Genomic DNA, 24508 nt, shown 5'->3' with positions numbered 1-24508 from the left:
CTTCACTTCCAAAAATGCACTGTAATTAAGTGAAAAGAGCTTGTCAGCCTTCCACTTTGTTCAATCTATCTGAATGTATATTGTGAATGAATCTCCAGAAAATGAAGCTGTGGGCCCCATGCAGAAGCACACGGGGCAGCACTCGCGGTGAACAGGCACCGCCACGAATGGGCACCGGAGTTTTTCAAGGATAGACGCGGCCACCTGGGCAGGTCGCCCGCCTGAAAAAGGCGGCTGTAGGAAAGTAATTGGGGTCTGCACAGCGGAACATTGACAGTTTGGGCTAGCTGGAGTGACATAGCGAAGCATGAACAATGCAGGCACCACAAGGCGCAAGACTGAGAGACACTGACAAGCCCTGTCTGCCTGCTGGGCATTTATTTCTAGGCTGAAAACATGAAAATGGAAGAAGACAGATGGAAAAGCACGCGCAGTTTGGAAAGGCCAAGCAAAATAACAAAGAGGAGGGGATAAAAAACATGATAACAAGGTAGGAAATTAAAAAAAAATTGTGAACCCTCCTCCTTCCACATGCGGTGCAGTTTCACAGAAAGCCAGCCTCAAATTCTTCATGTGGGACTGGCTAAGGAAAAAATAAAAATAAAGGAACACTGCGGGGGATTTAGCGGCGGAGAAGGATGAAACAAGTGTGGGAAAAGAATAGGAGTGAATGAAGTAAGAGCCAAGAAAGGAGAAAAAGGCATGAAAAAAGAATAAACAAACATGATCGCAATGCGCAAAACCTGAAGACCCAAAAACGATTACTGGGGCTTGGCAAGCCACAGGCAGCTGTTATTAAGCAGAAGACTTTTGATAAGCTTTGGCTATCTTTCTGGTGAGGCAGTTGGCACTTTTCTCGATGATAAAGGAAAGGATGGCAGATTCACACTGATCACTCTGTCCATGCAATGCTCATGCACACGGTCGCTGATACAACAACCCAGCTATGAGCATGGAAAACTTCCATTAGAGCACAGCACAAAAAGTGATCTACGGTTTCTAATACACATGCATTTTTCCTTTGTCAGGTAGGTCATAAAGCTCTCAAAGCTTATTGCAGGCCCATTGCTCAATGCTTTTAAAGTTTTCAAGTGGTGAGAAAAGTCATGAAAGGATGTAGATGCCTACTTTTCCTTTTCATTGAAAGAAAGTCCTACCTCAAATCCGAACTTTAATGCTAGTTCTTTGACCGTACTTCCAAGTCTTCTGCCACCAAATTAAGCTAGGATGGGGAATGTAACAGGTGGCAGCGAGCCACTCGACCTCCTGTTTGGAGTAGGATGGTGTGTAAAGAATGCTCATTTATTCAGAGCACCCACGAATAAGTAAGGACAAAGAAAACTGCCCAGAAGGAAAGCGGCGGCAGCACATGGAAGGGAAAAAGGAGTGAGCTAGAGGGAAGAAAAATTATTGAAAGCAAAAAAAAAAGTAACCAAGACAAATTTGCAAAACTAAGCGCAAAAAACGCAAACAGTAAATATGCAGTAAAAGCGCTACATTTTCATTAGTTATCTCTGCACTGCACCGGTCCTCATGCAAGCTACAGTAGACAAGGAAATATAGACCACAGGATAGATTAAATAAAGATTACGCAATGATCAACTGTGTCCACGAGCGCGGCCCACAGGGTGCACATGGTGGTCCTAGTACATGCGCATTCCTTTTGTTGGGCATGGCAATTGGCTCCAGATATTGCAGATGCCTATGAGTTGCCAGATTTCTTCCTTTCTTTCTTTTTTTTGATGTGAGAAAGACTGCGAACGCAGGAACAGGGAGTGTGCCCTCTATTGGGAAGGACGCCGTGTGGAAAATCTGGAAGCAGCAGATCCAGACATGATTGCCAGCTCACTGCTCGTTGGATGGCAGCTATCCAAGCTTCGCGTCACTTTGCTTCATTAATCTTATTTCGGGTGTCAAAAGCACTCTATCAGGCAAGTGAAAATGTATGAAACCAAACGACCAAAAAAACTGCAACCCAGGAATTCATTTGTGACCTTATAATGCCACGAATACAAGGAACGAACAGCGAATATGAACCACGCACAGCAGAACCGCAGCGTCTCCACAGTGCGGCTGGGCACACCCTTCCCGAACAGAGCTCCCTTCCCGCCTCGAGGGGTGCACGCATTGCGGCGCGAGTTGCTCCTGCACAGTGCCCATTAGCAGAGCTAGGAAGATTAAAAAGCATGCCAGATTTGAGAGCTACATTCAAATATTCATTGGAAGGGGTTATTACGACATGATATTATATATATTTCAAATGATAAGTTATTCAGCACCTGTGACAGTTCTCAATGCTGACCAATGTATAATTAAATGACATCAACATCCAGAAACCCAACAGGTCCTCACTTTCGTCGTGCAGACTGTGTGCGCTGGGGACATCCATAGTCCGCACTACATCCCGGACAGCCTCATGACGGACTTCACTACTGGTGATGCTTGTCGTAGGCATGGGTGAAGCTCGGTCCCTGGGGCCACCAGCTGAAAGGACCTCTGCACTACTCTCGTGTGCATACTCTGCTAAGTCTGCAAAGAATGGTAGTAAAAAGCAAGAAATGGTTTCACCAGTACAAAAAGCACAGTGCAAGGGTGCTAAAGAGCTTATTAAAAAAAATGAGGTCAGAACATAAAGATCATGTACCGTCTTTGCCAAAAGTAACCAGGCTGCATGTTTTGCTTCTCGCTTGTATTCTAAAGCCAACATGGATTCCCAGAAGGTAACAACTTGTTTAGAAGTGAGGACAGCATCTCGCCTTTACTTTCCATAGATTTAATGCTTCATAAGTGGTATGAAGTCTCTACCACCCAACTCAGAAGCGAAGCACGCAGCCTGGTTACTTTTGGCAAAGACGGTACAAATCGGCCAGAACTATATGCAATATCATTAAATGGGCCCTAAATCACCTGTGCTTGGGTTATAATATACCGCACTTGCTTAATCGTGTTGTAATAAACATTAGAGCAAAATACTACACCTCTACCCGGAGAACACAGCCCACAATCGCATTCTAAGTTTGAAAGGCTCTCCCCTTTGACTTTTGCATTCACTCTTTCTCTCTGTGCAACACTACTATGTATCGACGGCTTTTAATGGCTACTTGTCAGCTGCAAGCATGCATCACATATCTATTGCACATGAGAAGTAGTAATACTAATTTTCAGTTAGCACAAAAGAAAATTATGGATGTTTAGTACATGAGAATGTTTTTTTAAAGATTTCCATTTTGCACTTCCGCTCTCGCGCTGGCGGCTCAAGTGGCCTTCGCCACTTTTGCATTTATAACACGAAATCATACACAAGGTTAACACCTGGAATGTTTGGCACAGGAATAAGAGCCACAGCCAAAAACTGCATGCATGAAGCAGATGACCACCATGCCTGGCCACGCTAGAACAGAAGTTCCTGTTTGCAGAGACAACTAAAAAAGCAAACGCACAAAACCACCAAAGGTGGGCACGGGACCCAAGGAAGAGCTCCAGCCATTGCGCATGCCAAAAACATCAAAAGGAGGAATGCCACGAAGGCACGGAATTTCAAACTTTGATTGCAAACAACTTCGCTTCTAAACATTGCTTGGAAAAAAATTTGCTGGAATTGTACAGTGAAACAGTATAAACTAGCTGTTTAGAGCTCCTTCAACTCTTGAAAAATGTGTCCCACAGCCCTGCCCACACAGCAGTTGTGGCTGCTGCATGCATTTGGGCATTACAGCCATGACATTAGAACTTCGGTCCAGTGTGCCGCTGGTAAAGCTTTTCTCATGGAAGAACATGCTGCTAAAGTGGCCCTTGAGCCCCTGCCACCCGTACAGCATAATTCAAGAACACCGCAACTGACACATCACCTGCAAGCTCTGCCATGGAAGTTATATGCGTTGCAAAACAGAATATAAAAATACCCTCTTCCAAAGCCACAAATGACTATGTTACTAGCTTATTCATTGGCGAGTAAATAGTACAGCACAAGGGTGTGCAGACCACCGGCGTAAGCCCCCCACATTATTTAGATTCACACTGCTTTTAGTAAGCTTGTTGACCGAGCCGAGAAAAGTGGAAACTGTTGCAGCCTATCGTAGGCTCAGTTGAATGGCAGATGCACAGGAGTGAGTGACTGCCAGAGCTGCAGAAACAAGAGACCACAGTGCTGAATTCATGCAGCTGGTGTTTGCTGCCCTCTGCTGCCACCGCACATTACGTGTAAACGAGGAAGAGTGACAGTATATTCCTAATCATTGATTTCAATGGTCCTACAAATGTAATTGTCAAAAAATACTTTCATTGATTGCATATGGGTCCATTTCCATCCATCAGCAGAATTTTGAATTAGACAGACTCTTTTGTGTCCCTTCAATTAACACATCATTTAGAACCTTTCTTTGAGACATTCAGTGCATGTTAGTGTTTTCATACGTTTGTGATGTTATGAGTGTATGAAACGCATTGTGACTGGCCACAGTGAATTTTAGTTTGCTATTTTTGTAGTTTTAAAACAGTCCCACTTTGTATAGCGAAAAACACTTGTGCACATGTAAAGAGACGCCAAAAAATGTGATGTTCATAAAACCCCAGGAGTTGCATATTAATATTGTACTTCACCATGTAAAAGAAAGAGAAGTGCACTTACCGTCCTCAACCCGAGGCATGCGAAGCTGTAAATCTGGAACTGAAACAAATACCCAAATGCAATATTACCTCTCAGCACAATCTTAACCGCGATTAGCTCCTTTCGGAGCCCTGCAAGGCCTGTGAGCAAATCTCAACCCTCACAGTATAATGCAGTACAGTTGAACCTCAATATAATGAAGGCGTACATTCGGGAAAAACTTCGTTAAATCGCAGACGTTGTTGCATCGTTTTTTTGTCTTTCAGTGGTACAAATGGTATTGCACATCTCTAGAAGCTTCCTATTCCACTTTATTTTGCCTACGTGGTTAATACAAGCCATTTTAGAAAAAACACTATGCCAAACGAGCACCGAGAGTAGTTCAGTAAAGCTGTAACTCAAAATCGCTTATCTCAAAATCTCACATTGTTCAGATTTTCAGCAGAGCCGAGCAGCTCCCAACTGGCACTGTTCATTTATATGCAACCCTTGACATATTTTGTGACCAAATTGAAAACATCTCCAAATCTTTATTGGTGGATAGAGGTGTAAATGTCAGCACCGAAAATTATCACAAGCTGATGCAGTGACTGCCACGGGGCTGGCGCTCTCACCAAATACAAAACCAAGCAGCGCTGCAGCAGACCATTACTTGTGTCACGCCAACCTGAGACATGTCACATGCCCTTGCGGGACAGTTAAAATGAGATGCTCTTACTAACCAATTGCATGCTCTTACTGTAGAAGGCATCCATCCAGACACACAGCGCACCTTTCCTTTCCTCAAAATCGGCCAATTTCCATTTTGGGGAAGACACACTTTGGCCACATCTATGTGTCTCTCAATGCTAAACAGAGAAGCAAACCATGCCAAACCATGACAAACAGTGCTCTCACAGTCTTAATTGGTTTAATTGCAATTAAAGGCCAATTAATCTTTTTATTTGTGCACTTTCAGGAACAAAGCATTAACTTAACTTCACATAACAACAGTTTAAATCCTAATGGTGAACTCACCGTGCCTTTTTGGTGACGGAAAATCTTCACATGAGCTGCCAGACTCAATGTGCGAAGTCTGCTCCGCGATTTCCATTTTTCTTTTGGCATCAGCGTAAGTGTCTGTTTTGTAAAAGAATTAAGGTGACTAAACCAGGTGCACAGGGTACTGGGCACAGCTTCACCAGCTGCATAGACTAGAGCGACATAAGCTATACATGCAAGATAAAACAATATTACAAGAAAACATTTACACACAGGTCATCTCTCATAACTGGTCATCTACAAATTTAAATTTTTGTGCAAGCCTTAACTAGGAGCAAATTTTTAGCAGTACTCAAATCTCACCGAACCTTTAAATGTCTTGCATGTATTTGTGGAGAAATATGTCAACCAGATAAACCAACATTGTAAATTTTATCCTGTGTGCTTTACGATATGCTGCCACCATTTTTTGCTGCTTGTGCTAGTCAGAAAATCAATAAGCTTAGTTTCTTGCCAAAACAGGCAAGTAAGTATTAGTGTAGCGAGGTTTAGGACAGTAAGTATAAGTATATTGTGAATAAAGGAGCTGCTCATACCTGCATAACCCAGCACCCTGCAGGGACACCGTTGCCAATCAGGGCCAGGCTTCAGCATATTGCGGGCCATCTGCTCCACAGCATGAGGCCCAGTGCCTTTTGGGGGCCACATGCACCTTGTTGTGCTTTTGCTCAGCCAGCGAACTGGCACTGCCCCGACGGAGTCCTTCTCATTTGTGAACAAAACCACACAGTACATGCGGTCGTGTCGCGCCCGCTTTCTTTTCCTGTGCAGAGAGTAAACAAAGGCATAAAATTTTGCGAGCACTTCATTGTGTCTTGAATGTGATATGCCCATCCTTAACTTAGACCAGCTATAACATAAATATGCAGACAATTTAAGCCAGACTTCTGCTTAATTTGTGCCATTGCATCAATGAGCAGAGGAAAGTTGAACCCAAAGACCCATTACACCACATCTGCTACATCTCAAACACCACAGATACGCTTATGGGAGCTGAAAGTTTAGTGGCTGGCAAAGCACATTTTTACATTCACAGCAGCTTGGGTTCATTACGGCATGCATCACAGTCATTAAAAAAGAAAAAAGAAGTGGTAGCCAGTACCATGCTGACATTCCTAGAACCATATGTTTAAGGGGGACGCGACCTTTGAAAATCAAAAAATCGTGAAAAAGTCGAATTTTGGAAGATTATATATTCCGGTAGTATGTCTTATAAACTACCCTTCCTGTAGTTATCAATGCCCAACTCGGCGCAGAAATACTCGAAATTAATTATATAACAAGCGGCGGCGGCCGCGGAGCAGCGAGCAAGCGCCGAAAATTCCCAAACTTCGCGCGCGCGCCATTCCTCTCCCGCCGAACTGAGCGCCGCCTCTTGGTCTTGTTTTGTTTGTGAATTCTTGCGCTTTCTTCTGCCATCCTCAGTGGCGGCGAAGGCGTGTACATTTGAAAGATGTGGCCTATAAGACTGTCAAAAACGCGTCAGCCCGCGCAAGTCAAGGGGATTTGACCAATTTGACTACCGATCGAAGAGGCGCGGCACCTATGCGCACGCCTTGGTTTGTTTTCGCTAGGTTCGCATTTCAGTACAGACGCCAAGTAATATTCAACAAAGCGCCCACAAGTCTAAAACGCACCCTACATAAAGACAGTCGAAGGTTTGATTCAATTCAATTAGCAGCCCTATTTGTAAGCTTAAAGTAGCCCATGTGTGATCATACCAGCCGAATCACTCAGAGCACCGCTCGTACTACTGCTCATTCTTACAAAAAAATCCGAGCTCGAGCTCAAATTCGGCGAAGCTGCCAAAATCCACCCGGAGAAAACATCAACGCACAAGCCCAGCAGTTGCATTCTGCCGACGTCGAGGCAGCGCGCGAAGTGGTGCTAGTCGTGTGTGCTTGCCCATTTGGCAAGCATCCACTAACTGCAGGCGCATTCCAAATAGATGGCAATTTCAGCTGGGGAAAGCGAAAAAAATGTTTGCAGCCAATAATGCACATTTTATTTTGCTCGAACCTGTACGTAGCTGCGCAAACAAAGCATTCGCGGGCAGCAGTAACAGCCTTTCATTTCAACACGTGGAACGGGTGCCATCGACTTGAACTGCAGAGAAGCTCGAACAAGTTAGATTTAAGTAGGACAAGAAGAGTACTTACCGGTCGTTCAAATGGCGATCCATAATGCAGAGCACGTTGGCTGTCGACGGCAAACGCGGGAACGCGTAATGCAGCACACGACTGTCTACGACGCAGCGCACGCTGACTCTCGACGGCAAAAAAAGGCGGGAATGCCGCGTTGGCTTTGGTGGCTTTGGCTTTGGCAAGATGAGGGAGAGGATGAGGAGGTGCTGCGAGGGTACAGTTGCGAGGTGATGATGATGATGATGATGATTATCTATTCACCATTCCCTGTATCGGGTGTCGGTATGTGTCGGCGCCCACCCGTTTTAAGAGCGTAATCCATCGGACGCAACCGCTGCTGCCGATTCGATTTTGGCTCACTTTTGCTACTTGTGAGCTTCTCGGAAAAGGGCTAGGTTTTCGATGGTCGATGGGTAACCCAGCGCAGCGCCTCCTCTGACATCAATAAACACAAACAAAACAGCAGACGTTGAAGGATGGATGGATAGGAGCGCCCCCTTTGAAACGGGGTGGTGGCAATTGCCACCAAACTCAACTTTTCTTTCTTTTTTATTTTTTTTTTGTTTAGTGTGTTGGCAATTCTTATTAAGAATCGCCGTCATCTTTACCTACAGTTTCCTACAATTCTAACCTTATGCCACATCTCTGCTTTTCAGCCACCAATCCTCCAATCGCTTTTTGCTGACTTCCACTGCAGATTTATTTACATGACCATTGTTATCTTTAAACCCTAGGGCCTACCTAGGGTTCAACCCTAGGGTTGAAGCCAAACAGTTGAAAGCGTCCTCTTGCGACCGAAACATTCATTACTAGTATTTTTTTTTTAACGTGCAGACGCGTACTGGGAAGACAACGGTCGTATTGTTTTTTAACATGCAACAAGCAAAAAAAAAACTAAGCAAACTAGACCCTCCAGGTGCCACCTAAATAGTGTTCTGCAACTTTATCGTAATCGTCTTGGAAAATTTTCCCACCGGTCGAGGCGGGAAAATTTCCCAAGATGGCTACGATAAAGTTGCAGAGCACTGTGAGTACATATCGCTTCTCGCCGCACTGCACGCCACGAACAATAGAGAATGGACTCTTTCGTACGATAAATGCCAGCAAATTACGGGACGTTACTCCGTGTGTCGCCTTGGCACTTTTAGTTGACCGCGAAAACACACTCGTTTTTTTTTTATTCGGAAACCAAAGCTATAGTCATGTCGCGCCGGGACTTTAACCAGTTATTTTGCTCCTGTGTTGAACACTGAGCCAGGATAACACATTAAAAACTACTAGTTGCATTTTGCGTTAAGTTTTGTGTTGATATCTTGCTACTGGTCAAATGTTTTAGGGGAATCCCCCAAGGTGGAGTAGATTTGTAATAAGGGAGTAATTACTCATTGGCATCCACCCGAGCGCAGCCATACGGCTGCAAAGGAAAGCTATACAGCTTTCTCAGAAACTTCGTAGTTAAAGAAAAATTCGTCCTGGTCCGGGGTTCGAACCCAGGACCACCGCTACACCGGAGCAGTCACTCTACCAATTGAGCTAACCAGGACGGCAAGCTTATGGTAGGGCGAGATCGAATTGATCAATAACTCGAAGTGGGAACAGTGTTGGTCAAATGTTTTTAGGGGAATCCCCCAAGGTGGAGTAGATTTGTAATAAGGGAGTAATTACTCATTGGCATCCACCCGAGTGCAGCCATACGGCTACAAAGGAAAGCTATACAGCTTTCTCAGAAACTTCGTAGTTAAAGAAAAATTCGTCCTGGTCCGGGGTTCGAACCCAGGACCACCGCTACACCGGAGCAGTCGCTCTACCAATTGAGCTAACCAGGACGGAAAAACATTTGACCAACACTGTTCCCACTTCGAGTTATTGATCAATTCCATCTCGCCCTACCATAAGCTTGCCGTCCTGGTTAGCTCAATTGGTAGAGCGACTGCTCCGGTGTAGCGGTGGTCCTGGGTTCGAACCCCGGACCAGGACGAATTTTTCTTTAACTACGAAGTTTCTGAGATAGCTGTATAGCTTTCCTTTGTAGCCGTATGGCTGCGCTCGGGTGGATGCCAATGAGTAATTACTCCCTTATTATATACCTTGCTCCTCCGTGGTCTCTACGGCTACAGTTGCCTGTTACCATCGCCCGGTCTTTTCCACCGCCTGAAATGGTTCTGGTGAATCGAAGGCGGCTCAAATTATGGTTGCCGTGCATAGTTCTATTCTCTTTCGGTCCCCTTTCTTTCCTCATCCCCACATCTCATCCTCTAGCTCTCACATATCTAATCTTTTCCTCACCTCACATCTCACGTACTATACCTTAATTAATAGGGTCCTAGGTCAGGGTCAGCAAACCGTCGTGGCAATACTACCTTTTTAAGCATGGCTGGGCCACTGCAATGAATGCTTAATGAAACATTATTACTGTTGTTGTTATTATTGTTAATTAAGAGTGATGACGTACGTTCGTCGTTTTAGTGGGCACATACACGCATGTGGACGACTGTGCACAATATACCTCGGCAATGTCGAGAATGCCCGCGCTCGGCTCACTAACAAAATTTTGGTCAGCTTGCCGGCTCCCTCAAATCTAATCTAATATATATTCACACATGATCGGGATTACCGAAATTGCGAACTCACTCAATTAGACTCACAATTAATTAACTCACTCGATCTGCCTCACGATTCATCCAGTCATCGTTGCGATTCGATGCGATTATACGACTTTTTTTGATTGATTCAGGCAAGTAACTCAAACAGATGTAGCATGAAACAATTCTGCCGACCAAATTCGATTTCTGTGCCAAATTTGAGCTCGAACAATACGCCCGTTTAGCTGGGAGAAGCATTCTACGGCGTGCGTTTATTTCCGCAACACGCCAAAGGGTTATCATTGGGCGCATTTGTTTTTCAGTCCCGGACTGTCCGGGACTACTTGCGGACTCGAGTCCGGTATTTGTTTTTCTCGGGCAGCCCGAAAGCTCCGCCCACCTGCCTGCATCGCCATAGCAACGCGTTCGTTTTTAGCCTATGGCAGTCCGCGGGCTGCTGAGAAGGCAGCAGACGACAGCTGCGCGCCGCGCTGGCAGCCATATTGAGTTAGACTCCGTGTGCATTTTGAGTACTTTTCGTGTTCCTGGAGGTCGATATCATGCGTTAAACCTTCAAATGAGCTCCGTAGCTGCTCTCTGAGCCATCGCAAGACTTTTTGTTCTTGCATCTTCGTTTATTTTCTTGAAATCCACCGCATACGGACGCGCGTTCGAAGCTGCGAGCGCGTATTGTTTGCTCGTGTCGTCAAGAGGTTCTCGTTCGCTTGTTTTGCGACATGCTGTCTGTACGCTTACCTGAAAGCATCGCAGGTGAACCACTCGTATACTGGAGCAGCTATAGAGCTTGTTGTCAACATTTTTGCGAAGGCTTTCGTCTATCTGCCTATCCGCAACGAGTTGGGCTACTTTGTGCGAACTTCGCCGCAAGCAGTAGCGGCGAGCATACCTCCGAAGCTGAGTTCTGTAATGCACCTACGCTAAGCTGACAGTACAGTCTTTAAATCGACTCAGTATCATGATCGAGCGCACGGCGTTGCTTCGGCGTCGTGGTGGCCGTGGCTTGCATCGTCTGCTAGCAGATGGCAGCGTCCTTGTACGGTAACCGAGGGGGAGCCCGGCTCTGGCGGCGAGTTCGAAAGCAGCCTATGGCATGCCTATGGCAAGTATGTCATGTGACCATGACGCTTTTCCTGTCCGAGCGGAAGCCGAGACCTGCCAGCAAGTAGTCCGGGACTGGAAAAACAAATGCGGCCATTGTGTGAAAGTGCACAAAAATTGTGCGGGTTTGAGCATATGACTTGAACATATAGTGATAGAGCGAAAGCTGTGAGTCCTGATAGCCTCTTTAACACCCGCTTTTCGATATCAGCGTTTTTTTTTCGTAATTTCTATTTAAAGTAGCTTTTAGAGAAATGAAGGCCTCATACTTTTGAGTATGAGGTCTTCAATCCAATCCAATTCAATCCAATCCCCAACCGTAGTTTTATTGTGTTGCTGTTGTTTATCTGTTTTGTCTTTTGCGTGGTGTCTCATCTCTAGTGTGTGATAAAGTGTTTTCAGTGCGCGGTATAGTGCATCGCCCTGTTTTGTACAGTATTTTAGTGAGTGTTTAGTGTGTGTACTGAGTGCACTGCAGTGCGCCGTGACTGACATCGCAGACGGGTGGTTGTGTTGGTGGCCGGAGTTCACAAGCTGGTTTAAGCCTTTGCGGCTGCAGAGCATGCGGAAATCATGAGTAAGTGGGAAAAATACCGGCGATTGCAGCGAGAGGTCACTGACTTTTTTCGTGACATTTCACATGACGAAAATGGATCAGAAACATCCACTATGCGCGAGGCTACCGGGCGTGACATTGAACCGGCTGACCGTTCAGGCGCACGCGTAGACTTCCAGAGAAGTCCATATCTGGCAGAGCAGTCTGCTCAGGAATATGACTTTGAAAGTTCTGGCTCAGTAAGCACCTCTGAGAATTTCTCCGAAGACTGTGACGAAGAACGTGCCTTGGTCGCTGAAGAGCTCACTGATTCGGATGCTGTCACTGACGCCTCTGGCCCAGTAGCAAGTGGTTCACGTGTTAACGTTCGTGATGAACTGAGGGAAATTGCTCTCAAACACTCGTTGACGCACTCGGCCATCAATGATCTCTGCTCGCTTTTCCAGAGGCTTGGTCATCCAATGCCAAGTGACGCAAGGACTCTCCTGAAAACAGAGAGAAAAGCAAATGTGCGAGGAAATGTCGTATATTTTGGCTTGAAGCCACAAATTGAAAATCGCGTGAGATTAGGCCTCCGCCCTCAACAGAGCCCCAGCATTGAACTTCATGTAAATATAGATGGCCTTCCTATCTTCAAAAGTTCTTCTGTCAGCTTTTGGGTTGTGCTTTGTCGTGTATCAAATTGTGTACAGAACAGACCATTTGTCGTTGCTGTTCACTGTGACAAAAAAAAACCAACTAGCATTGAGGACTTTCTGCAGCCCTTTATTGATGAAATGAAGGACCTAGAGGTGTCAGGGATAGATGTTCATGGAACACATTATAGCATCTCGGTAACTGCCATAATATGCGATGCACCAGCTAGGTCATATGTCAAGTGCATAAAAGGACACATGGGATTTTACGGTTGCGATCGCTGCAGTCAAAAAGGTGAACGAGTTGACCGTCGGCAGACGTTTCCGATATGCGCTGCCTTTCAGCACAGAACCGATGGTTCATTTCGAGCTATGACAGACCCTGGCCACCACCATGGAGTGAGTCCACTTACTGAACTCCGCATTGACATGGTAAAACAGTTTCCTGTTGACTATATGCATTCAGTGTGTTTAGGAGTTGTCCGCAAGCTCTTGCACACATGGATCTCAGGACCATTGCCCCACCGTCTTGGAGCACAACAAAGAAGAATTTTGAGTGCAAAATTGGAGGCGAGTAAGCTGCCTACTGAATTTGCTCGGCAACCAAGGTCTCTCGACGAGCTGGAGAGGTGGAAGGCCGTTGAATTTAGGGCATTCTTGCTTTACACTGGTCCTGTTTTGTTGCGTGACCTGCTGCAAAAAGACTGCTACCAGCACTTCCTCTGTTTACATGTTGCCATGCGCATTTTGCTGCACCAAGTGCTGTGCATTGAAATGAACAACTACGCTTCACGGCTCCTTCAGTACTTTGCTCAGCAAGCGGCCTCACTTTATGGTCCACAGTTCTTAGTTTATAATGTGCATATGATGTGCCACATTGCAGATGATTGCCTTTTGTATGGCCCACTGGACAGAGTGAGTGCATTTCCCTTCGAGAACAGTTTGGGCCAGTTAAAAGCACTTCTGAGAACAAGCAGCAAGCCACTTGAACAGGTCAGTCGCAGGCTCTCTGAGCTGGCCCATTCCTCAGTAGGACCCCCACAGTGTGTGCTGGCAACAGATGTCTCATCACTGAAAACTGGTGTTGAGAAAGACTCATGCTGTCTGCTGAAAAACGATCACATTGTAAGTGTGACAGAAGTAACACCCGAGCTCATCTTTGGCCATCAACACATTCAGGTTGGAAGTTTTTACACGATCCCCACACCTTCTGAAAAGCTGCAGATTTTTCGTACTGAAGGAGTGTCGCGGGAACTGAAGAAGTGGCCTGCAGAATTTTTCTCTTCTAAATGTGTGAAACTTCCATGGAAATCAGGTTTTGTAGTGTTTTCTCTCATTCACCATGGTTAAAAAATTAAGGGTGCCTAAGTTTGCACGTTATATGGTTCCTCTCAGACAAAAAGTGTTATTGAATTATGATGGCGTGGGGTTCTTCCATAATTGCAGGGCATTCAGTGCAACACAGACTAGCTCAGCAGTTAACTCTCTTAGAATGGTTCTGGTTTGGTTTATGGTGTTTAATGTCCCAAAGCGACTCGGGCTGACAGATGCCGTTGTGGAGGTCTACGGAGTAATTTTGATCACCTAGGGTTCTTTAACGCGCACTGACATCGCACAGCACACAGGCGCCTTGCTTTTCGCATTTATCGAAAAGCAACCGCCACAGCCGGGATTCGATCGCACATCCTCGGGCACAGTAGCCGAGCGGCATAACCACTGCACTACCACGGCGGGGTAAAACTCAGTACTTTTAAATATGCAAAGAACATAAAGCAAGCCTACTAAAGAAAGATATTGCAACGGATATTCACAGAAGACGATGAGAAGGAAGTGCCTGACTGGAGTGCGCGCGCTAGTGTTCGGTGTCTCCTGTGTTGTTCGCTCTGCGCTCCGGTCGCCCTTGCTTGTGACTAACCTTTCGGGCAACGTAACATCTTTGGTGGAGCGTGTCGGGTATCGTCCCCAGTACCACGGAGCTCCGAAGCGGTCGTCAAACCGGCGCTACTACCATCATGGCCCCACCCAGCGAGTCGCCGACCACTTCTGCTGCTCCTTTCGTGGTCATGGCTTCGTCCCGTGACCCCGGTACTTTTTCGGGAAACGACGGCACCGATGTCGATGACTGGTTAAGCCTTTACGAAAGAGTAAGCGCATATAACCGGTGGGATCAAACGTTAATGCTTGCTAACGTCATTTTCTATCTGAATGGAACGGCGAGGGTGTGGTTTGAAACCAACGAAGAAGAACTTACCAGTTGGGATATATTCAAAGAGAAATTGCGAGCACTCTTCGGAAGACTTGACGATAGGCAGACCACTGCGAAAAAACAGCTTGCTTCTCGTACGCAGTCGTCGACGGAAAGTTACGTGGCCTATATACAGGACGTATTGGCACTTTGCCACAAAGTCGATGCCACCATGACCGAGTCCGACAAGGTGGGCCACGTGCTGAAAGGCATTGCTGACGATGCCTTTCATCTGCTCGTTTGCAAAGACTGCACAACTGTTGACAGCATTATCAAAGAGTGCCATCGATTCGAACAAGTCAAAAGCCGTCGCATTTCTCAACAGTTTTCCCGACTTCCAAACACAGCCGCTACATCTTCTTGCCAGGACCAACGACTTCAAACTCAAGTGCCCTCAGAGTCTCCTCCTGTCACCGACACAGTGACAAGAATTGTTCACCGTGAACTCGAAGCCCTAGCCCCTGTGGTAACATCATCGACCACACCACCTGCCTTCCGTGTCGCTTATTCAGGCTGTCGTGCGGCAAGAACTCGCCCACCTCAACCTCCCTCCGGCTTTGTGCGCCATCGGAAACTCATCCCCACAGCAACCACCTCCAGTCCCTTTCCGTCCCACCTATTATTCACCACGGCGTTACCGCGATCCGAATGAGTGGCGCACGCCAGACGACCGCCCAATCTGTTTTCAATGCTCTCGGGTCGGCCACATTGCCCGCCACTGCCGCAGCCCCTGGACGTCACCCCCGCGAGACGCCTCCTACTACCGTTCAAACTACACTCGCCGCTTTTCACCCCGCCGCCCATCCGAGACGTCTGAGGCCGCCGATCAACCTCCACGACAGTCCTCCCGTTCGCCTTCGCCGCTAGCCCGCCGCTCACGCTCACCGCAGTCGCCTCGTGTTTCGACTGCTGCGTCCTACCGCCCCTCTCATCGGGAAAACTAAGTGATGCAGCTCCCGGAGGTGACGCTGCATCAACGACCCGGACCTCAAACCCTCTACTGACGACTCGACCCAATCTGCTAGACGTTACAGTTGACGGTGTTCCTGTGCGCGCCCTTATTGACACCGGTGCCCATATTTCCGTGATGAGTGCTGACCTCCGCCGTCGCCTACGGAAAGTCCTTACGCCTGCAACGTCCCGTGTGCGCGTCGCGGATGGTGCCATGCCTGCTGTCGAGGGACTGTGCACCGCTCGCGTGACCATCGGAGACCACAGTACGCCGGTTCAGTTCACCGTCCTTACCACATGCGCCCATGACCTCATTCTCGGTTTAGACTTTTTGTCGGATCATTCTGCCCTGATTGACTGCTCGCAGGGTGTCCTTCACCTTGAGCTTCCCCAACTCGATCCTGACCCCATCGACTCGTCGCTCCGGTTGACCTGCCCCGACTATGCCCACCTGCCCCCTCAAGCCTTATCTTTCGTTTCCCTCACATCTTCTCGCCCTGTTCCCGATGGTGACTACATCGTTGCGCCAGTCCTTGACCTCGCACTGACCCGCAGTGTTGTCCTGCCCCATACCATCGCCACCGTCACAGCCAACAACCTGTCTCTACCTTTCTTGAACTTCGGCTTCTCCTCACAGCTGCTTCCAGCCGGCATGTGCGTCGCTACGTTGTCCCCACTCGCCCAGTGCCCTGTGATCGCGACCCCCCAGACCCACCGCGGTCCACTCCGCTGACCTCGGACGCATTCACGACCATGATGCCCACCGATCTCCGCCCCGACCAAACTTCTCAGCTTCGTGACCTTCTCCAGTCGTTCTCCGACATTTTTGACCTCTACAACACCTCACTGGGCCAAACTCTCGCTGTGACGCACCGCATTGACACCGGCGATGCCCCTCCCATTCGCCGCAGGCCCTACCGTGTCTCCCACGCCGAGCGCAAGTTCATAAACAACGAGGTCACAAAAATGCTTGCCAAGAACATAATCGAACCATCCCACAGTCCCTGGGCCTCTCCAGTGGTACTAGTGAAGAAAAAGGACGGCTCCTGGCGGTTTTGCATTGATTATCGACACCTCAATAAGATAACTAAAAAAGACGTCTATCCTCTGCCGCGTATTGACAACGCCCTTGACTGCCTACACGCAGCCAAATTCTTCTCCTCCATAGATCTTCGTTCCGGCTACTGGCAAATTGCTGTTGATGAGAAGGACCGTGAGAAAACCGCTTTTGTGACCCCTGATGGCCTATATCAGTTCAAAGTAATGCCTTTTGGCCTATGCAACGCGCCAGCCACATTTGAGCGCATGATGGACGCCCTTTTGCAGGGATTTAAGTGGACCACGTGCCTGTGTTATCTGGACGACGTCGTTGTATTTTCGCCTACATTTTCATCCCACCTCGAAGACCTTTCCCAGATTCTTTCCCTCTTTCGTCGTGCCAGCCTACAGCTTAACTCCTCGAAGTGCCGTTTCGCGAGACGTCAGATCACTATTTTGGGCCATATCGTTGATTTCCAGGGGGTTCACCCTGATCCCGATAAGATCCGGGCCGTGAAAGACTTTCCCCTTCCCCGATCTTGCCACAACGTCCGAAGCTTCTTGGGGCTCTGCTCGTACTTCCGTCGATTCATTCAGGGCTTCGCCGACCTCGCCCGTCCCCTCACCGACCTATTGAAGAAAGACGCCACCTTCGTCTTGGGACCTGACCAAGAACGAGCCTTCTCCACTTTGATCGCCAAGCTGACCACCACACCAGTTTTGGCGCACTTTGATGTTGCGGCCCCCACCGAAGTCCGTACTGACGCCAGTGGCTACGGCATCGGCGCTGTGCTGTCTCAGCGACAATCCGGTCTGGACCGTGTCATCGCCTATGCCAGCCGCCTTCTTTCTGCGCCCGAGCGCAATTACACCATAACAGAACGTGAGTGCTTAGCCCTTGTCTGGGCAGTTGGCAAATTCCGTCCTTATTTATACAGCCGCCCTTTTACGGTTAAAACCGACCACCATGCGCTATGTTGGCTCTCCTCTCTGAAGGACCCTGCAGGGCGGCTTGGGAGATGGGCATTGCGTCTGCAAGAGTATGATTACACCGTGACTTACAAGTCTGGCAGGTTACACCAAGACGCCGACTGCCTCTCCCGCTACCCCATTGGCCAGTGTGACTTGTTTGGCACTGCCACCGAAGCCGATCTGTTTTCTATCTCTGTCCTTGCCAACATGGGAGAAGAACAGCGCCGCGATGACGATTTGCGCTCAATTTTCGACCGCCTCAATTCTACACCGTCTGATCCCTCGATGCGGCGCTTTGTGCTCTCTGACGGAATCTTGTATCGCCGCAGCCTCAATCCGGATGGCCCCAACCTTCTACTCGTTGTCCCCAAGCACCTTCGTCCTGCTATCCTTCATGAACTCCATGATCTCCCCACTGCTGGCCACTTGGGTGTATCGCGTACATACGACCGTGCGCGACGTCGCTTCTTTTGGCCCGGCCTGTTCCGCTCCGTACGCCGCTATGTTGCAGCCTGTGATGAGTGCCAGCGCCGGAAACGCCCTGCTACTCTCCCAGCTGGCACACTTCAACCTATTGACGTGCGCCCAGAACCTTTCCATCGCGTCGGCTTGGATCTTCTGGGTCCGTTTCCACAGTCCACCTCCGGCAACAGATGGGTTGCAGTTGCCACGGACTACGCCACCCGTTATGCGATCACGCAGGCACTGCCAACCAGTACAGCTACAGATGTTGCGGACTTTTTGCTATACGACCTCATATTGCACCATGGTGCTCCCCGCCAACTTCTTACAGACCGCGGCCGCTGCTTTCTGTCCAAGGTTGTCTACGACATTCTTCGGTCCTGCTCTACTAAGCACAAGCTCACCACCGCCTATCACCCGCAGACAAACGGACTTACTGAGCGTCTCATCCGCACTCTGACCGATATGCTCGCTATGTACGTTTCCCCCGATAACCGCGACTGGGACCTCGCTCTCCCGTATGTTACCTTCGCATACAACTCCTCCCACCATGATACTGCCGGTTACTCCCCTTTTTACCTTTTATACGGCCGCGAGCCACAATTGCCTTTGGACACGCTACTGCCTACTCCTACTGCTCCATCCTCTGAATACGCCCAAGACGCCATTGCCCGTGCTGACTACGCCCGTCAACTTGCACGCTCCCGACTTCTCGCCTCGCAGGCCTCCCAGCAGGAGTTCTACAACCGCCGTCACCGCACAGTCTCTTTCTCTCCTGGCTCCCTCGTCTTGCTTTGGTCCCCATCTCGCCGCGTCGGCCTCTCCGAAAAACTTCTGTCCCGTTATGTTGGCCCGTACCGTGTCCTGCGCCAGGTAACCGCTGTCACTTACGAGATCGCTCCGGCCTTCCAGCACGCTTCCTCCCGCCACCTTCAACGTGATATCGTCCACGTCTCTCGCCTGAAACCCTACCTCTCGCCATGCCCCTCAACGTCATCCAGTACACCGTGACGGTGCTTTTCCGGACAGGGGGCCATGCAACGGATATTCACAGAAGACGATGAGAAGGAAGTGCCTGACTGGTGTGCGCGCGCTAGTGTTCGGTGTCTCCTGTGTTGTTCGCTCTGCGCTCCGGTCGCCCTTGCTTGTGACTAACCTTTCGGGCAACGTAACAATATTGTGACGCCCATGACAAGGCGTATTCTACCTATTCCTATTCTACATGGTCGGCGTTGCGGCCTAAGCCAAAGATGAGGAGAAGGAGGTTGGTGGTGTCTCGTGCTCGGCAAGCGGACCCAGCTGCTTTCAGTCCTCTGTCCCGGTCTTAATAAACCCTGGACGTAACATCTTGGTGGAGGTGCTGGGTATACTGGTTCCCCTCTCTCTAGAGAAGACGGATCCTCTGCTGCAACCTCGCCGGAGTCGTCGCATTGTTGGTCTGCCGCCTTCTGTGCTCATGATGTCCCTGGACGGCGACGCTCTGAGGTCTGTGCCCAGCAGTTCATGGCAGCATTTCCTGGAGCCACGGCCGTTCGCAGGCTCAACCAGCGAAGACGTGGATGAATGGCTTACCCACTACCAATGGGTGAGCCGCTACAATAAGTGGAACTCTTGTGCCCGGACTTGCCAACGTCGTCTTTTCCCTGACCGACACGGCCCTAACGTGGTATGACAACCACGAGGATTCATTTACGACATGGGATCGCTTTGTAGATGAGCTAAAGAAGTGTTTCGGCGACTCTGTCACGAAGAAGAAGCGGGCTGAACAAGCGCTTGCGCAAAGGGCTCAGCTTCCCGGAGAGACCTGTACAAAGTACATTGTGTAGTGTGCCAACTGTGACAGGTTCCGCTACCGCCATGCGCCGACACTGCGCTGCGCCTGACGACGACGAAGTTATGCGCCGACACTACGCTGCGCCTGACGACGACGAAGTTGCCCCGCTCTCTTGGTGCTGGCTACGCCCGTCTACGCTGCCAGATCCTGCACGGCGGTTCGGTCTCTTGAGGACGCCTAATAAACGCACCCCTACAATTGGTGGAGGTGCTGGGTACATCCCCTACCAACCTGGAACTCCGGAGCCGTACGCTGCCGCCTGTGTCAACCATGCCAGATGAGACGGCCCCAACACCGGCGGCCAGTTCAACCACCGTCATTTGTTCTGGCGTCATCCGGCAGCGTGACCCTGCCCTCTTCAGTGGCACTGCCGACCATGATGTTGACAACTGGTTGTCATCGTATGAGTGAGTGAGCAGCTATAACAAGTGGGACGACACTGTCAAGCTGAGTAACGTCATCTTTTATCTCACGGACGTGGCGAACCTCTGGTTTCGAAACCATGAGGCGGACCTACCCACTTGGCCCGTATTTAAGAAGAGCTTTGCGGAAGTGTTCGGCCGCCCTGCGATGCGCAAGCTCCGTGCCGAACAGCGCTTACGGGACCGCGCTCAACGCACTGACGAGACCTTCACAAGTTACATTGAGGACATCGTTGACCTCTGCAAACGTGTCAACGCCGCCATGCCAGAAGCGGACAAGATCCACCATATCCTCAAAGGCATCGCTGACGGCGCATTTCAGATGCTCCTCGCGAAAAATCCCACCACCGTCAGTGAGGTTATTAAGCTTTGCCAGAGCTACGACGAGCTCCGCAAGCAGCGCGCTTCTACACGGCGTGCCGGTGTCTGCGACGAAGCCCTCTCCACACTGGCCCTGGGCGGTACTACTCCTGAGGACTCCCCTCTTCTCAACCAAATCAAAGCCTTTGTTCGTGAAGAGGTCGCTCGCCAGCTGTCCCTGATATCCCATTTTCAAGACCCCGCCCGCCAAGTTCCTGACTCGACCCCGTCTTTGGCTCCTATTATTCGCCGTGTCGTGCAAGACCAAGTCGCTGATCTGCTACCGTCCAGCCCTGTGCTCCCGCCTGTGACAGCACCCCTGACGTACGCCCAAGCGGTGGCCAGGCCACGGCATACGCCGGCACCCGATTCCTACCAGGCCGCCCCTTCTTTCCGTCCTCCGCCGCCGTCTGAGCCCCCGTCTCAAGCTCCATTCTCAAGGGTTCGCCCACATCCTACGAATCCCTGGCGTACTGTGGACAACCGACCCATCTGTTACGCCTGTGGTCTGCCCGGCCATGTCGCGCGGCTTTGCCGCCAGCGCCTTCCGCCTTCTCGACCTGATCTGCGCTCCTACCCGTACGATGCCAAACTATCCTCGCCGAGACGGCCACCTGGTCCCCGCTTTGTTTCCCCTGATCGCCAAATTTACACCACTTGCCGATCGCCTTCCCCTCGACGCCGTTCCCCTTCTCCGATGCTGCGACGTTCTAGCTCCGCGCTTGAGGGAAATTAACAGCCGCAGTTCCGGGGGCAAGAACTGCGCTTGTTTCGAACTCCTCAAGTCCTCCGTGTCGTCCCGCTAATGTAATTGTAGTGTTCGTGGAAGGTGCCAAGGTTCTCGCCCTCGTCGACACGGGCGCTGCAGTATCTGTCATAAGTGAAGCTCTCTGCCGCCAACTCCGCAAAGTGACTACCCCACTTTCTGACTTTTCGCTTCGCACTGCCTCATCACAGCGCATTCATCCCTCAGCCGCATGTACGGCCCGTGTCCTCATTCAAGATGTTTTGTACACCATCGAGTTTATTGTGCTGTCTCACTGCTCACACGACATCATCCTGGGATGTGACTTCCTTTTGACTCATTGTGCCGTTATTGACTGCGCTCGAGCTGAAATCGCCTTTTCTCCGCTGTGTGACGCTCCCTTTTGCAACGTACCTACACAGTCTGCCAAACTTGTGGTCGCGACTGATACCGACATTCCTCCGTTTTCTGCTGCCCTCGTACCCCTCTCCTGTGCCGGTGTCCCTCATTCAACTGTTTTCTTCACGCCTTCCGAAACCGCTTCCCGCCGTCCCTGCCTCCTGCTTCCCTTTGCTGTTCTGACGATCGACCATGGACAAAGTGCAATTTACGTCTTGAACCCATCTTCGTGCCCGTCAGCAGTGCTCCGAGGTGAATGCCTCGGGCGTGTTGAAGAACTTGATTCCTGCCTTCCCTACCCTATTCTTGACACCACCGCTTCCTTCGATGTCGATGTGCTCAGCTCCTGTGATGTTAAGAATGATCCACCGCCCTCCGACGTCTTCCACCGTGCCATTGACGCCGACCTTCCACCCGCGCTACGTGATCAACTCGTCGCCCTCCTGCAGCGCTTCAGTTCTTCTTTCGATCTTCCTCAGACTGCCTTGGGCCGTACGTCTGTCGTTGCGCACACCATCGACACCGGTACACACGCCCCTCTTCGCCAGCGCCCCTATCGTGTCTCGGCTTCTGAGCGCCACGTCATTTCTGATCACGTGGACGACATGCTCTGTCGGGGTGTCATACAGCCCTCCCACAGTCCCTGGGCGTCCCCTGTTGTGTTGGTAAAAAAGAAAGATGGTTCCATCAGGTTCTGTGTTGATTACCGCCGGCTCAACAACATCACACGCAAGGACGTCTATCCCCTGCCACGAATCGATGACGCCCTGGACTGCTTGCAGGGAGCTGAGTATTTCTCCTCGCTGGATTTGAGGTCAGGCTACTGGCAGGTGCCCATGGCTGACGCTGATCACTCAAAAACTGCCTTCATAGCACCTGACGGCTTATACGAGTTCAACGTCATGCCGTTTGGCCTTTGCAACGCCCCGGCAACTTTCGAACGCCTGATGGACACTATCCTTAGTGGACTCAAGTGGGAGAGTTGTCTTTGCTATCTCGATGACATCGTCGTCTTTTCTGCGGACTTTTCTTCTCATCTCATCCGCCTCGAGCGCGTTCTGACTTGTCTTACTAACGCTGGGCTCCAGATGAATTTGAAAAAGTGCCGCATTGCTGCCCGACAACTCACCATTTGAGGACACGTAGTCTCTAAAGACGGCATTCTTCCGGACCCCGCCAAACTTCGTGCAGTTGCCGAATTTCCGAAGCCCACCTCACTGAAGCAGCTCCGTAGCTTCGTTGGCCTTTGCTCTTACTTCCGTCGCTTCATCTTGAATTTCGCCTCGATCATCGCTCCCCTGACACAGCTACTCGCCGGCAGCTCCAGCCTCTCCGCTTGGACGCCTGCTTGCGATGATGCCTTCGACACCTTGCGCCGCCTTTTGGTTTCGCCTCCCATCCTGCGCCACTTTGACCCGACTGCGCCTACTGAGATCCACACTGACGCCAGTGGTATTGGACTGGTGCCGTTCTCACCTAACGCAAACCTGGCTTCCGTGAATATGTGGTCGCCTACGCCAGTCGGACCTTGAGCAAAGCGGAGGCCAACTATTCTGTTACCAAACGAGAATGTTTGGCCATCATTTGGGCCATTGGAAAATTTCGTCCCTATGTCTACGGTCGCCCGTTCTGTATAGTAACCGACCACCATGCCCTGTGCTGGCTGGCCTCTCTCAAAGACCCGTCAGGGCGCCTAGCTCGCTGGGCTCTGCGACTGCAGGAGTATGACATTCATGTCATTTACCGCTCTGGCCTCAAGCATAATGACGCGGACGCTCTTTCCCGCTCGCCGCTACCTAGTGCTTCATCGCCTGCTCCTGTGTCTGCTTACGACTTGTCCTCGCTTGCCACTGCCGACATGTCCACCGAGCAGTGGAAAGACCCTTGGGTCGCCACTCTTAATAACTTCCTTTCGAGTCCTACGACTGATAATTCGTCCCGTTCCCTCTTACGTCAAGCCCGTCACTTTTCTATTTGGGACGGTCTCCTCTATCGTCGCAATTACCTGTTCGACGAACGCAAATGGCTCCTAGTGATCCCCCGCCATCTACGCACCGACATTTGCGCCGCTTTCCATGCGGACCCCCAGTGTGCCCACGGCAGCGTGTTAAAAACCTATACGCATCTGCGTCTCCGATTCTACTGGCGTGGCATGTACCGCTTTGTTCGCCACTTTGTGCGATCTTGCCCATCCTGTGAACGGCGTAAATGTCCGCCTCACACCTCGCCTGCTCCACTGCAGCCGTTACCCTGCCCTGCCCGCCCGTTTGACCGCATTGGCATAGACCTCTACGGCCCCCTCCCTCCCACTCCCGCTGGTCACCGCTGGATTATCGTGGCCGTGGATCATCTCACACGTTATGCTGAAACGTCTCTATTACCATCTGCGTCCGCCCG

At 50.0% G+C, this 24508-nt stretch overlaps 2 protein-coding genes across 2 annotated transcripts in view; both read right to left on the bottom strand.

Annotated features, from left to right (window-relative positions):
* The window catches only part of LOC149328192 (uncharacterized), a 65019-nt gene that overhangs the window by 19250 nt on the left and 21261 nt on the right, over nucleotides 1–24508 (bottom strand). The window lies entirely within an intron of this gene.
* Nucleotides 384–7905, bottom strand: LOC149328193 (uncharacterized). Its single transcript, XM_089558924.1, has 6 exons — nucleotides 7807–7905; nucleotides 6184–6410; nucleotides 5624–5725; nucleotides 4628–4666; nucleotides 2353–2529; nucleotides 384–388 (listed from the first exon to the last, which is right to left on the bottom strand). Exons 1-6 carry the CDS (start codon nucleotides 7827–7829, stop codon nucleotides 384–386), a joined length of 573 nt encoding a protein of 190 aa, XP_089415050.1. The 5' UTR covers nucleotides 7830–7905.

Source organism: Amblyomma mixtum, chromosome 9, assembly GCF_055824585.1.
Source record: "Amblyomma mixtum isolate Tamu chromosome 9, ASM5582458v1, whole genome shotgun sequence".
NCBI classification, from domain to species: Eukaryota; Metazoa; Arthropoda; class Arachnida; order Ixodida; family Ixodidae; genus Amblyomma; species Amblyomma mixtum.
Note: the sequence above shows the minus strand (reverse complement) of the source record. Positions and strands in the feature narration are given on the sequence as shown.

Excerpts from the sequence above, each read along its gene's own strand:
- LOC149328193 (XM_089558924.1), bottom strand. The coding sequence starts at position 7,829 with ATGGATCGCCATTTGAACGACCG. Across the intron at positions 6,411-7,806 it reads GATCGCCATTTGAACGACCG|GAAAAGAAAGCGGGCGCGAC; the intron begins GTAAGTACTCTT and ends CTCTCTGCACAG. Across the intron at positions 5,726-6,183 it reads CAGGGTGCTGGGTTATGCAG|ACACTTACGCTGATGCCAAA; the intron begins GTATGAGCAGCT and ends TTTACAAAACAG.